Here is a 15384-nt window from a genome sequence, read left to right as displayed (position 1 = left end):
TCTTTGGTTTCAATTAAATTGACAGTGCTTGAGGTTTATGAAATCAACCATGTAAATATACATATTTTTTATTTAACTTCATAAGTACATTCAACTTGCTTACTAACATACTAGGTTTTAGGATGATGGAATAACAGTTCAAGCTAAAACAGTCTTGTACTCAAGCTGGAAGTGCATTTCTGAACGTTCTCTTGAATGGTTGAGCTGCTGTTCAATTGTCTGATCGCCACTGACTTGAAGGTCTCTACTGCCATCCAAGGGCGATATGACTAACTGCAGCCTTACCTGTCATACAGGCCCTTTGGTATGTGCTTCCTTCAAGAACACGCCCAGCTCATACCAACCTCTCTCAATAACATCAGACAGCTTCTAACACAGAACCACCATGCAAGCTCAAAATGCTATTGACACTGCTTAGGATTCAGGATTACTCACTGGGGTGCTTGGATGGATCAACAAACAAGGATATGACAGATGTAAGCATGGCTGTCCTCATACAAAACAATAGCAATGGAATGATTGAGTGGATAGGGTAGTCATGTGGTCACCACAGGCTCATTTCCAAGGACATTTCCAAAGCATTCAATACTCACGACAAACAGTTTTTTGATGACTCTTAAAACCTGGTGTGGATGTTATGTTAATTTACAAGAAACAAACTAAAAACAGATTTTTCAAAATGTATTTCTTAGAAAACAAAGCATTAGCAAGAGGAAAAACAAAAAGGGGCCCCCAAATACAATTGTGCTTTATTGACAAATACAATTGTGCTTCATCGGCAAACGATTGTACAATCTCTACAGTTGATTGCAAAGGCAGTGTCCATCCACCAAATACCATATGAAAGCTACACAATATACGTCCTGTTCCATGCATGACAAAACCTCCCCTCCATGCTTTAGCTATTGTTGTGACACTCAGATTACAATGCTTTTCCACGGTCCTGAAAAGACAGCTGTAAAAAGTATTGGGGATTGAGAAAGTGCATGAGAATTGATTGATTCTGGATTCACGTCACAGGATATGGCATTAGAATTGAAGACTCGTTAAGCTAATGACGAGTGAGCGACGGTGGTTGTCATCGTTTCCTCTAGACTGAGGTTGATTCCCAAATGGTACCATATTCCCTATATCTATAGTGCACTACCTTTGACCCAGAGCCCTAGTGCCCCGTTCAAAAGTAGTGCACTACATAATAGGGTACGTCCCCAGATTCGACAATCAGTTCTCTGTCCCCTAAAGTAATGTGTTGAAGTAGTGTTTCACATGCACTCCGGTCGAGTCCACATTCTCATTGAGAAACGAATTGAGAAATCTAAGTGAGGAATCTTTACCCGACATCTGAGACTTCAAAGTCATAAAACAAATACAAAAAAGGGGGCAGCACTGGGATTAGTGCATAGCACAATCTGGCCAACGTTTTAATAAGAACCAGTAAAATGCCGGATTATGGAAAAATACAATTTCAGGCAAGGGAATTACTGCCACCATATCACAATGTGGTGGGCTCTGTCATGTCAAAAGTCCTCACTTGTCTAATGGATTTAGCGTAAGAAATAACCACAAGTTCTGAACATGAATGTATATTGTGTAGTACGCTACATACGTACAATATTAACTTTTACAACTACAAATGCAGATTGTACTGCAACGCCTTGTGGAATGAGGGCTTTGAGGCGAACCACTACAAATAGCCTTCACTCATTGCAGGGCAGATTAGTGACTAGCAAGTAAAGTACAGCATCATTGGTATTGATTGACAATATTTACATTCCAATTTTCTGAGTGTGTAATCTGCAATCAGCACAAACACTTAAGAGTGTGCAAAACAATAAGTGTAGAAGAATAGTAAGGCTTAAACATGGTGAGAACATATTTCATACAGACCAGTATAGGCCACCCAAATAAATCAAATACTAAATCATAATTCATTTCAAAAACGTAGGACTATGGTTAACAAAACAGAAATTAATATTTCCAGCATACGTGGGCAAACATCGAAAACGTGTATCGATTACAGAGTGGTAGTACCATCAAACTCCCTCCTGCCCAGGTTTTTCATGAAGCAAGAAAAAAAAAAGTGGGGCAAGCTTGTGGGCAAGCAAGCGTTTCAACAATGCAGCTGGAAAAAGGCTCGTATTAGTTCTTTCAACTTCCTTCTCTGCTCAGAAGATGTAATCTTGAGTCATCTTGAGGGAAGGCATGGCCTCGTTGACATTCTGGTCCAGCCGATGATACTCCACATTGTTGCGAGAACACAGGCCGTCCCTCCAGCGCCGACTCTGGGCTAGCAGGAAGATCTGGAGAGAGGGGAGAGTGGATATTCAAGTTAACCTTTAACCTTTTTTATTGAATTCTGGGCTGTCCATTCATAAAGTGTCTCAGCGTAGTAGTGCTGATCTAGGATCAGGTCCCCACTGTCCATGTACTCCTATTCATCAAGACCTAAAAAGGCAAAGCTGATCCTAAATCCGCATTCTTACTCAGATGCTTGATACATACGGACCCAAAAGTAGCTAAAATAAGCGCCATCAGGGTGATATTCAAAGGAACACAAAAAAGGCTATGAATGGAGACTACCCATGCTAACAATGTAGCTAGGCTACCTAAAAGGGAAGTAAATAGTCTCAATAACAAAACTCCAACTCAATATGCATTTCTGCATAACGTTATTAATTTAAGATGACTAAAGTTCATATTTAAATTGGGCAACTTTGATAGGGGTGGGGACCACAAAAAAAATATGGCTCACGGGACTGTGTAGCCACATCCATACCCACACAGGCAGTCAGAGCCGACCCCAAGCAAATTTTTGTTTCAAAGTAAATATGCTGCAATTATACACAGTTTGTCATGGGTGTAGAGAATATTTTACAATTATACACAGTTTGTCATGGGTGTAGAGAATATTTTACAATTATACACAGTTTGTCATGGGTGTAGAGAATATTTTACAATTATACACAGTTTGTCATGGGTGTAGAGAATATTTTACAATTATACACAGTTTGTCATGGGTGTAGAGAATATTTTACAATTATACACAGTTTGTCATGGGTGTAGAGAATATTTTACAATTATACACAGTTTGTCATGGGTGTAGAGAATATTTTACAATTATACACAGTTTGTCATGGGTGTAGAGAATATTTTACAATTATACACAGTTTGTCATGGGTGTAGAGAATATTTTACAATTATACACAGTTTGTCATGGGTGTAGATAATATTTTACAATTATACACAGTTTGTCATGGGTGTAGATAATATTTTACAATTATACACAGTTTGTCATGGGTGTAGAGAATATTTTACAATTATACACAGTTTGTCATGGGTGTAGAGAATATTTTACAATTGTACAAATTCTGCCATGGGGCAGAAATGTTTCAGTTTTACAGCTAATTTCTTGAAATTCTACACATTTTGACATAGGGTAGATAGAAAAATGTTTGCAGTTTAATATACAGTGCCTTGCGAAAGTATTAGGCCCCCTTGAACTTTGCGACCTTTTGCCACATTTCAGGCTTCAAACATAAAGATATAAAACTGTATTTTTTTGTAAAGAATCAACAACAAGTGGGACACAATCATGAAGTGGAACGACATTTATTGGATATTTCAAACTTTAACAAATCAAAAACTGAAAAATTGGGCGTGCAAAATTATTCAGCCCCCTTAAGTTAATACTTTGTAGCGCCACCTTTTGCTGCGATTACAGCTGCAAGTCACTTGGGGTATGTCTCTATCAGTTTTGCACATCAAGAGACTGACATTTTTTCCCATTCCTCCTTGCAAAACAGCTCGAGCTCAGAGAGGTTGGATGGAGAGCATTTGTTAACAGCAGTTTTCAGTTCTTTCCACAGATTCTCGATTGGATTCAGGTCTGGACTTTGACTTGGCCATTCTAACACCTGGATATGTTTATTATTGAACCATTCCATTGTAGATTTTGCTTTATGTTTTGGATCATTGTCTTGTTGGAAGACAAATCTCCAAATGTTTTATACATTGTAAGGCTGCATGACGAGACTAATGATGATTTGAAAAAAGTCGGTACTTTGTTTTTTGCGCAGGCTGTACACACTGCATCAATCACTCATTCACAATTTGACTAGCACTTTATAATGCCTCGAATTTTACGGCGACTTCCTCTTTGTGTGGCCATAATGCATCCTAAAAAAATCCATGCCTTTTGCGGTCAGTGGTTATTGTGCCCTTGGCGATCAGGTTTCTCACAGGCTACAAGTGAAGACAGACACGTCGGGGACGCATCTGCGCGCATCCTTATCCAATTCCCAGGTGCATATTGAAGATACTGGAAAAAAACTGTCCACATTTACTTTGTCAGCCAACAAGATGAGTAGGCCAAACAGCAAAAGCCTAAGTAAATCTACTATCCCCCATAGTAAACATTTAATTTTTATTTTTTTAAAGACCTATTCTATTCTGTGCGAGAAATAAATATTCCAAACATAGTCTGGGACAGTTGTGGGATGCGATTGATCCCAAATTAATACAACCACTACGTAATTGTTTTTATGCTAATGTGGCTGACGCAACAGATCAGAACGTTTAGCTTTAAAATGTTGAAAACTCCATTATCAAAAGTGACAGCAAATGCGATAATGCTTGTATTGCTTCTGTTATAAAGGTGCAATTTACAGTGAAAATGAACTTCCAAGCTTGAAACACATACGCTGCTTATTTATTCATCACCTTTATTTAACTAGGCAAGTCAGTTATTAACAAATTCTTATTTTCAATGACTGCCTAGGAACAGTGGGTTAACTGCCTTGTTCAGTGACAGAACGACAGAGTCAGCTCGGGGATTCAATCTTGCAACCTTTCGGTTACTTGTCCAACGCTCTAACCACCAGGCTACCTGCCACCCCATATGTACAGTGGGGCAAAAAAGTATTTAGTCAGCCACCAATTGTGCAAGTTCTCCCACTTAAAAAGATGAGGCCTGTAATTTTCATCATAGGTACACTTCAACTATGACGGACAAAATGAGAAAAAAAAAAATCCAGAAAATCACATTTAAGGATTTTTAATGAATTTATTTGCAAATTACGGTGGAAAATAAGTATTTGGTCAATAACAAAAAGTTATATTTTGGTTTCATCTGACCATATGACATTCTCCCAATCTTCTGCTGGATCATCCAAATGCTCTCTAGCAAACTTCAGACGGGCCTGGACATGTACTGGCTTAAGCAGAGGGACACATCTGGCACTGCAGGATTTGAGTCCCTGGCGGCGTAGTGTGTTACTGATGGTAGGCTTTGTTACTTTGGTCCCAGCTCTCTGCAGGTCATTCACTAGGTCCCCCCCCGTGTGGTTCTGGGATTTTTGCTCACCGTTCTTGTGATCATTTTGACCCCACGAGGTGAGATCTTGCGTGGAGCCCCAGATCGAGGGAGATTATCAGTGATCTTGTATGTCTTCCATTTCCTAATAATTGCTCCCACAGTTGATTTATTCAAACCAAGCTGCTTACCTATTGCAGATTCAGTCTTCCCAGCCTGGTGCAGGTCTACAATTTTGTTTCTGGTGTCATTTGACAGCTCTTTGGTCTTGGCCATAGTGGAGTTTGGAGTGTGATTGTTTGAGGTTTATACTGATAACAAGTTCAAACAGGTGCCATTAATACAGGTAACGAGTGGAGGAAAGAGCAGCCTCTTAAAGAAGAAGTTACAGGTCTGTGAGAGCCAGAAATCTTGCTTGTTTGTAGGTGACCAAATACTTATTTTCCACCATAATTTGCAAATAAAATAATTAAAAATCCTACAATGTGATTAGGATTTTTTCATTTTTTTTCTCATTGTCTGTCATAGTTGAAGTGTACCTATGATGAAAATTACAGGCCTCTCATCTTTTTAAGTGGGAGAACTTGCACAATTGGTGGCTGACTAAATACTTTTTTGCCCCACTGTATGCCAGTTAGGCTCTATAGCCCTTGTAAAACCGGATAAATGTGCTTCATTTTAAGAAGTTATTTGGCCACTTTAGTTGTGATACAAACCTTATCAAAACATATAGGTATGGGCTAGACAACTTGACTTGACAGCCTTGCCCACTCTTGGCAGTCTCTCAATCAACTTCATGAGGTTGTCACCTGGAATGTATTTAAATTAATTGGTGTACTTTAAAAGTTAATTTGTGGAATTTCTTTCCTTCTTAATGCGTTTGAGCCAATCAGTTGTGTTGTGACAAGGTACGGGTGATATACAGCAGATGGTCTTTTCTCAAATAGGGCTAAGTCCATATTATGGCAAGAACAACTCAAACAGGCAAAGAGAACCGACAGTCCATCATTATTTTAAGACATGAAGGTCAGTCAATCCAGAAAAAGTCAAGAACTTTGAGGGTTTCTTCAAGTGCAGTCGCAAAAACCAAGCGCTATGATGAAACTGGCTCTCATGAGAACTGCCACAGGAATGGAAGACCCAGAGTTATCCTCTGCAACAGAAGTAAGTTCATTCGATTTACTCGTGAATCAGGCATTCATGGTTAAATTCCTGCAAAGAAACCACTACTAAAAGGACACCAATAAGAAGAAGACACTTGCTTGGGCAATGAAACACGAACAATGGACATTAGACCTGTGGGAATTTGTCCTTTGGTTTGGAGTCCAAATTTGATATTTTTGGTTCCAACCGCCATGTCTTTGTGAGATGCAGTGTGGGTGAACAGATGATCTCCATGTATGTGTATTTCCCATCGTTTCCCCACACTTAACCAGCATGGCTACCAAAGCATTCTGCAGCAATACACCGTCCCATCTGGTTTGGGCTTAGTGGGACTATTATTTGTTTTTCAACAGGACAATGACCTAACACACATCCAGGCTATGTAAGGGCTATTTTACCAAGAAGGAGAGGGATGGAGTGCTGCATCAGATGACCTGGTCTCCACAATCCCCCGACCTCAACCAAATTGAGATGGTTTGGGATGAGTCAGACCGCAGAGTGAAGGAAAAGCAGCCAACAAGTGCTCAGCATGTGGGAACTCCTTTAAGACTGTTGGAAAAGCATTCCAGGTGAAGCCGGTTGAGAGTGTTCAAAGCTGTCATCAAGGCAAAGGGTGGCTATTTGAAGAATCTCAAATATATTTTGATTTGTTTAACACTTTTTTATTTACTATATGATTCGTTGAGTGTTATTTCATAGTTTTGATGTCTTCACTCTTATTCTACAATGTAGAAAACAGTAAAGATAAGCGAAAAACCCTTGAATGAGTAGGCGTTCTAAAACTTTTGACCGGTAGTGTATGTGTGAAATTTGTTTTGATTTAGAATGGACAATTATCATGGACCTGTATCGAAACAGGGGCAGCAGGAAGAAATACATGTAATCTATGCACTTAAATAGCAAATGGAGATCACTTTTCCTGTGGTTCATTTTCATGCCAGCCAGGTAGGCTATACTCCTGTTGTAAAGATAAGCAATGTGTTTAACATTAGGAAAGTTGAGAAATAAATATAGTAAGGCTGGGCGATAGAAAGCTGACAGGATCCTCCTCTTTTTAAAAGGCCATCATTGTGGAGGGACTGTAAGAAATACCTGGGCATTTCCTCCCAAATATGTTCTCACTCGCCTATAGTAGGCAACCCAGACTTGCCAAAAGCCCTGAGGGATGCCAACTTTAATCTTTGGCATACTCTAGGAATCAGGACCTTTTCAGACCTATTTCATCAGAAAACCACTACACTGAAATCCTTTCAAGAGCTCTGCAGTGAATTCGATGTGCCAAGATCCCATTTTTTAAAATATCTTCAAATTAGACATGTAATTTCCTCATTTACCTCCAAGAGGAGGTTTAGAACTCAGTTGAATGAAGTTGAAACCCTTCTTGTCACAGCACAATCCATTAAAGGCAAAATATCTTACATCTATAGACTCCTTTCTGAGAAAGGAAGCTCCTCCTTTACTCCTTTGAAAATAATCTGGGAAAAGGACCTTGGTCTGACTATCAGTGATGAGTTATGGGCGGAGGTTTGCGACAGGGTATACTGCTCCTCTACCAGTGTAAAAATGAAAGAATCTAATTACAAATTTTTGTACAAATTTTATTATACTCCTTTGAGACTCCATAGAATGAAAACAGATATGTCTCCTAACTGTAAAAGATGTACCTCTGAAAGCGGAACCTATATGCATGTATTTTGGAGCTGTAGGGAGATTGCCAGATTCTGGCAATCTGTACATACTGCTGCACAGAAAATACTAGATGTACAGTTTGATATGACCCCGTGTATCTATCTTCTTAATGCCCAGCAGGACTTTGTTCTTGATCCTGACAGAGAAAATTTGCTTATTACTATTACATACTCTGCTAAGAAATGTATTCTTCTATTGTGGGCCTCTAATACCCCTCCTACATTTAAAATGTGGATTGACCAGATTGTTGACTTTCTTCCTCTTGAAAAGCTCACTTATGACCTCCACAAGAGACAGCCCAAGTTTGATAGACTCTGGTCTCCACTATTCAACTATATTTCAAACTGGACAGAGTGAACGGGGTGACTAGGGAAATGCGCAGATACATGTTGTGTAAGGTACTGTAAAACCTAAAAACGAATTATTGGCCCGTCGTCTCAGCGAATGCTTGAAATAGCTGATAAGAACCTTGATAGTGCTGCTGCAAGTGTTATATGTTTTTTTTTTTTTTTTTTGTGTGTTTTTATTTTAATTTAGTTTTTGAGTACGTGTGCGTAGGTGTGTGTGTATGTATATGTGCGTATGTATGTACGTACGTATGTGTGTATGTATATATGTACCAAGGAAAATATATAGATTAAGAAAAATAAATGCTTTTATTTGACTTTATCATTCATTTTAATTGTATTTTTATTTTTTCAAAAGTATTATTATTTTTTTATTTTTTATTTTTTTAAAGCCTGTCACATCTGTGAATGTGGAATGTGTTCTGTTGGTTGATTGAAAAACAAGAAAACTTAATAAAACTTTAAATTTAAAAAAAAAAGGCCATCATTCAGTTTTCAAGTAATTGCATAGCCTATAGAAATGTTGTGCATCATGAGCTCATGGGCTCTCATGAAGTGTTTGATTAGATTTTCAATTACATTTGCATTGATGTCAGAGTGATTTAAAGAGATAATAGAGTGCTGAGTACCAGGCAGTTAGCAAGTCTGGTAGGCTACTAATGACCAGCAGCAGCATCAGAGCTTGGAGAGGCCTAATTGGAGTGGCAGGTAGCCTAGTGGTTAGATCATTGGGCCAGTAACCGAAAGGTTGCTAGATCGAATTCCCGAGCTGACAAGGTGAAAATCTTTCATTCTACCCCTGAACAAGGCAGTTAACCAACTGTTCCTAGGCCGTCATTGTAAATAAGAATTTGTTCTTAACGGACTTGCCTAGTTAAATAAAAAAGGTTAAAAATAAATAAATTAGCATGATTAAAACTGTCACGTGGAATTTGACTGCCTTCGTGATTCGGGACCGCCGGTGTGGCGGTAATACGTTCCTAGCCGCAACTCAATATTAGGAATGTGTTCCTGATGTTTTGTGCACTCAGTGTATAGCCAAGGCTACTAGTTTACGAGCTAGAGAGAAGAGGAAGAGATGGGCGGTTGCCAGCCAGAGATGCATGAATTACAGTGAAATATCCGCCAGAGTTTAGGCTACCATTTTTCAATAAGTGGTTGCACCGATTTTAGATAAAGCACTCAAATTAAAATGTAGGCCTAGTGTCAACATAACCACCCAATGCTTCACTAAAATGTATTGGTCAATGGCTGATATGCATGCAACCTGTCCATAGCCTGTTTCTATTCAATTGTTGTCCATTTTATAGCCTAGCCAGCCAGGTAGGCTATACTCCTGTTGTAAAGATAAGCAATGTGTTTAACATTAGGAAAGTTGAGAAATAAATATAGTAAGGCTGGGCGATAGAAAGCTGACAGGATCCTCCTCTTTTTAAAAGGCCATCATTGTGGAGGGACTGTAAGAAATACCTGGGCATTTCCTCCCAAATATGTTCTCACTCGCCTATAGTAGGCAACCCAGACTTGCCAAAAGCCCTGAGGGATGCCAACTTTAATCTTTGGCATACTCTAGGAATCAGGACCTTTTCAGACCTATTTCATCAGAAAACCACTACACTGAAATCCTTTCAAGAGCTCTGCAGTGAATTCGATGTGCCAAGATCCCATTTTTTAAAATATCTTCAAATTAGACATGTAATTTCCTCATTTACCTCCAAGAGGAGGTTTAGAACTCAGTTGAATGAAGTTGAAACCCTTCTTGTCACAGCACAATCCATTAAAGGCAAAATATCTTACATCTATAGACTCCTTTCTGAGAAAGGAAGCTCCTCCTTTACTCCTTTGAAAATAATCTGGGAAAAGGACCTTGGTCTGACTATCAGTGATGAGTTATGGGCGGAGGTTTGCGACAGGGTATACTGCTCCTCTACCAGTGTAAAAATGAAAGAATCTAATTACAAATTTTTGTACAAATTTTATTATACTCCTTTGAGACTCCATAGAATGAAAACAGATATGTCTCCTAACTGTAAAAGATGTACCTCTGAAAGCGGAACCTATATGCATGTATTTTGGAGCTGTAGGGAGATTGCCAGATTCTGGCAATCTGTACATACTGCTGCACAGAAAATACTAGATGTACAGTTTGATATGACCCCGTGTATCTATCTTCTTAATGCCCAGCAGGACTTTGTTCTTGATCCTGACAGAGAAAATTTGCTTATTACTATTACATACTCTGCTAAGAAATGTATTCTTCTATTGTGGGCCTCTAATACCCCTCCTACATTTAAAATGTGGATTGACCAGATTGTTGACTTTCTTCCTCTTGAAAAGCTCACTTATGACCTCCACAAGAGACAGCCCAAGTTTGATAGACTCTGGTCTCCACTATTCAACTATATTTCAAACTGGACAGAGTGAACGGGGTGACTAGGGAAATGCGCAGATACATGTTGTGTAAGGTACTGTAAAACCTAAAAACGAATTATTGGCCCGTCGTCTCAGCGAATGCTTGAAATAGCTGATAAGAACCTTGATAGTGCTGCTGCAAGTGTTATATGTTTTTTTTTTTTTTTTTTGTGTGTTTTTATTTTAATTTAGTTTTTGAGTACGTGTGCGTAGGTGTGTGTGTATGTATATGTGCGTATGTATGTACGTACGTATGTGTGTATGTATATATGTACCAAGGAAAATATATAGATTAAGAAAAATAAATGCTTTTATTTGACTTTATCATTCATTTTAATTGTATTTTTATTTTTTCAAAAGTATTATTATTTTTTTATTTTTTATTTTTTTAAAGCCTGTCACATCTGTGAATGTGGAATGTGTTCTGTTGGTTGATTGAAAAACAAGAAAACTTAATAAAACTTTAAATTTAAAAAAAAAAGGCCATCATTCAGTTTTCAAGTAATTGCATAGCCTATAGAAATGTTGTGCATCATGAGCTCATGGGCTCTCATGAAGTGTTTGATTAGATTTTCAATTACATTTGCATTGATGTCAGAGTGATTTAAAGAGATAATAGAGTGCTGAGTACCAGGCAGTTAGCAAGTCTGGTAGGCTACTAATGACCAGCAGCAGCATCAGAGCTTGGAGAGGCCTAATTGGAGTGGCAGGTAGCCTAGTGGTTAGATCATTGGGCCAGTAACCGAAAGGTTGCTAGATCGAATTCCCGAGCTGACAAGGTGAAAATCTTTCATTCTACCCCTGAACAAGGCAGTTAACCAACTGTTCCTAGGCCGTCATTGTAAATAAGAATTTGTTCTTAACGGACTTGCCTAGTTAAATAAAAAAGGTTAAAAATAAATAAATTAGCATGATTAAAACTGTCATGTGGAATTTGACTGCCTTCGTGATTCGGGACCGCCGGTGTGGCGGTAATACGTTCCTAGCCGCAACTCAATATTAGGAATGTGTTCCTGATGTTTTGTGCACTCAGTGTATAGCCAAGGCTACTAGTTTACGAGCTAGAGAGAAGAGGAAGAGATGGGCGGTTGCCAGCCAGAGATGCATGAATTACAGTGAAATATCCGCCAGAGTTTAGGCTACCATTTTTCAATAAGTGGTTGCACCGATTTTAGATAAAGCACTCAAATTAAAATGTAGGCCTAGTGTCAACATAACCACCCAATGCTTCACTAAAATGTATTGGTCAATGGCTGATATGCATGCAACCTGTCCATAGCCTGTTTCTATTCAATTGTTGTCCATTTTATAGCCTAGGCCAGGTGTTTCCCAACTCCAAGTACCCCACAACAGTACACATGTGTGTATATTGAAGGGGTTCGGTACAGCAGAAATCAAACAGTCTCGTATGGATTAATAAAGTACTCCCCCTCTGCTTACCTTCCTCTTGTTGTGGTAGGTGATGTATACAATGGCCACCAGGAAGGCCAGGATGACCAGGTGGAAGAAGAAGTGGGAGTCCTCGTCCTGGGTGGTGTAGATGTTGGTGTCCTTCATACGTACATCTATCTTCCCAGCACTCTTTGCTGGGCTGAGCACCACCTGGTCATCATCATCGGCGTCCACCATGCCGTCCACCATGCCGTCATCGTTCTCCTCGTTGAGGTCTTGGCCGCCAAAGTTCTGGTTCTGGTCCTGGTCCAGAGGGACCTTAACAGCGGGTCCCATGTTATAGTCTTCACCACCTTCTTCCTCATTTTCTCTGTCGTACATGTCTGTCTGGGACTCCAGGGTGTTGATAGGCACTTGATCGCTCTCTTGCTCATCCTCTGTTGCGTCCATGGGGCTGACGAGCTTGGTGTTAGAGGCAGGGCTTGGTTTCTCCAGGATGGGCTTGGCAGGCTCTGGGGCTTTGACTGTGGTGGTGCTGGTGGCTGGAGCTGCAGTCATGGCAGCATCAGCATCTGAATCAGCAGGTTTGGGAGGTAGTTTTTCAGGAGTCAGTCCTGATTTATCAAATTTGGTTTTGTTCTTGTCTGCAGTTATTGCATACTTGCCAACAGTTGTTTCAGCATTAATGGCAGTGGATTCAGCTATAACCTCCCCTTTGGTGTATGGTGCATCATCACGTGCTATTACACCATCGATAGGTGTGTCTTCTATAGGTGTGGCGGCAGGGTCCTTGATGGGTGTGGCGGCAGCGTCCTTGATGGGTGTGGCGGCAGCGTCCTTGATGGGTGTGGCGGCAGCGTCCTTGATGGGTGTGGCGGCAGCGTCCTTGATGGGTATGGCGGCAGAGTCCTTGATGGGTGTGGCGGCAGGGTCCTTGATGGGTGTGGCGGCAGCGTCCTTGATGGGTATGGCGGCAGCGCCCTTGATGGGTGTGGCGGCAGCGTCCTTGATGGGTGTGGCGGCAGCGTCCTTGATGGGTGTGGCGGCAGCGTCCTTGATGGGTGTGGCGGCAGCGTCCTTGATGGGTGTGGCGGCAGCGTCCTTGATGGGTGTGGCGGCAGCGTCCTTGATGGGTGTGGCGGCAGCGTCCTTGATGGGTGTGGCGGCAGAGTCCTTGATGGGTGTGGCGGCAGAGTCCTTGATGGGTGTGGCGGCAGAGTCCTTGATGGGTGTGGCGGCAGAGTCCTTGATGGGTGTGGCGGCAGCGTCCTTTGCATCTGCTGTTCCAGCCTTCATTACTGTTGCATCATTGTCACTGGTTACTGTGTCTGCTTTGCCGTCCGTTGTACCAGTACCGATGGCTGTTTCTGCATCCTTGCTGGCTGTTGCCAAAGGCAAGGGTTCTAAATCATCAACTCCTGGATCCAGTAAAACTGCTGAAGTAGGAATTGAAAACAAAACAGTCACCACACTCATTTGAACCTCTGTTCACATTCTACACTTTACAAAACAAGTCATGGGGTTTAATCTTTTTGTAGCTTACAGAACATTTGAAAATAAGCGTGGTGAAATCTTTAGTGGAAAAATGTAGCCAAGTTATATAGCGTAGGCCTAATCATCAAATTGTACATGATACACACATCTTATCATTCTACATCTGACCTGTAATGGTTGAATGTGTTTTGTGTTAAATAAAAGAAAATAATAGGTTCACTTTGCCCTCGGAGTTGGGTGTCCAATCAAAAATGCATATTAAAAAAAAGTGTACCAATGGTCCAAACCTCATAATCCGTTAAGTTTTTACCCTTGTAAGATGGCTAAAAGTATGGTGACTCAATGGAGGCCAGAGAAAGTGGGAAAAAAAGGCTGAATTGTGCAAAAATGAAGGTTACTTGCTACCTGACATGCTCACTTTCCCGTTGAACTCATCTTCTCGAATCCGCAGAACATAAAACAATAGACGTTATGTCTCAATCGATATCCCATCATACATGTAGCATTTTAGTATATGCTTTTCATATTAAATTGAAATCCCTGTCCTTTTTAAAAGATTATTCAAAAACAAGCATCTCTCTAATGTCAACTGCTTTTATTTTCAAAGCCGATTACATTTAATTCAGCTCGTATCATGCGTATTTAGCTTTTTCCGACCCGTGGAAACAACTGACGACAACAAAATGTAAAATCCTCAAAAGTTATGAGAAACCTCCATACCTACAGTACCAGTCAAAAGTTTGGACACACCTACTCATTCAAGGGTGTTTGTTTATTTTTACCATTTTCTACATTGTAGAATAATATTGAAGACAAACTATGAAATAACACATGAAATCCTGTAGTAAAAAAAAAATGTTTTTTTAACAAAGTAAAATATATTCTAGATTTGAGATTCTTCAAAAGTAGCCACCCTTTGCCTTGACAGCTTTGCACACTCTTGGCATTCTCTCAACCAACTTCCCCAGTAATGCTTCTCCAACAGCCTTGAAGGAAATCCCACATATGCTGAGCACATGTTGGCTGCTTTTCCTTCACTCTGTGGTCTGACTCATCGCGAACCATGTCAATTTGCTTGAGGTCGGGGGATTGTGGAGACCAGATCATCTGATTCAGCTGGTGTCCTTTAGTAGTGGTTTCTTTGCAGCAATCTGACCATGAAGACTTGATTCACACAGTCTCCTCTGAACAGTTGATGTTTAGATGTGTTTGTTACTTGAACTCTATGAAGCATTTATTTGGGCTGCAATTTGAGGTGCAGCTAACTCTGAAAACGTATCCTCTTCAGCAGAGGTAACTCTGGGTCTTCCATTCCTGGGGCGGTTCTCATGAGAGCCAGTTTCATCATAGCGCTTGATTGGATGAAAAACGTTCCCATTTTAAACAATATATTTTGTCACGAAAAGATGCTCGACTATGCATATAATTGACAGCTTTGGAAAGAAGACACTGACGTTTCCAAAACTGCAAAGATATTGTCTGTGAGTGCCACAGAACTGATGTTACAGGCAAAACCCAGATAAAAATCCAACCAGGAAGTGACGCATTTTTTGAAACCGCCTCATGCCAATGACT

At 40.2% G+C, this 15384-nt stretch overlaps 1 protein-coding gene across 1 annotated transcript in view; it reads right to left on the bottom strand.

The window, feature by feature from the left end:
* Positions 1–730: 730 nt before the first annotated feature.
* Positions 731–15384, bottom strand: part of LOC110537732 (uncharacterized) — a 29742-nt gene continuing 15088 nt past the window's right edge. Inside the window, exons 2-3 of the mRNA XM_021624079.3 lie at positions 12364–13751; positions 731–2300 (exon numbers count right to left, since the gene is read on the bottom strand). Of these exons, the coding sequence (XP_021479754.3) occupies positions 2166–2300; positions 12364–13751 (1523 nt within the window). The 3' untranslated portion in view covers positions 731–2165. The remainder of the gene's footprint in view (positions 2301–12363; positions 13752–15384) is intronic.

This window comes from Oncorhynchus mykiss, chromosome 12 (assembly GCF_057628025.1).
Source record: "Oncorhynchus mykiss isolate SJ-2025 chromosome 12, ASM5762802v1, whole genome shotgun sequence".
In the NCBI taxonomy this organism is placed as follows: domain Eukaryota; kingdom Metazoa; phylum Chordata; class Actinopteri; order Salmoniformes; family Salmonidae; genus Oncorhynchus; species Oncorhynchus mykiss.
Note: the sequence above shows the minus strand (reverse complement) of the source record. Positions and strands in the feature narration are given on the sequence as shown.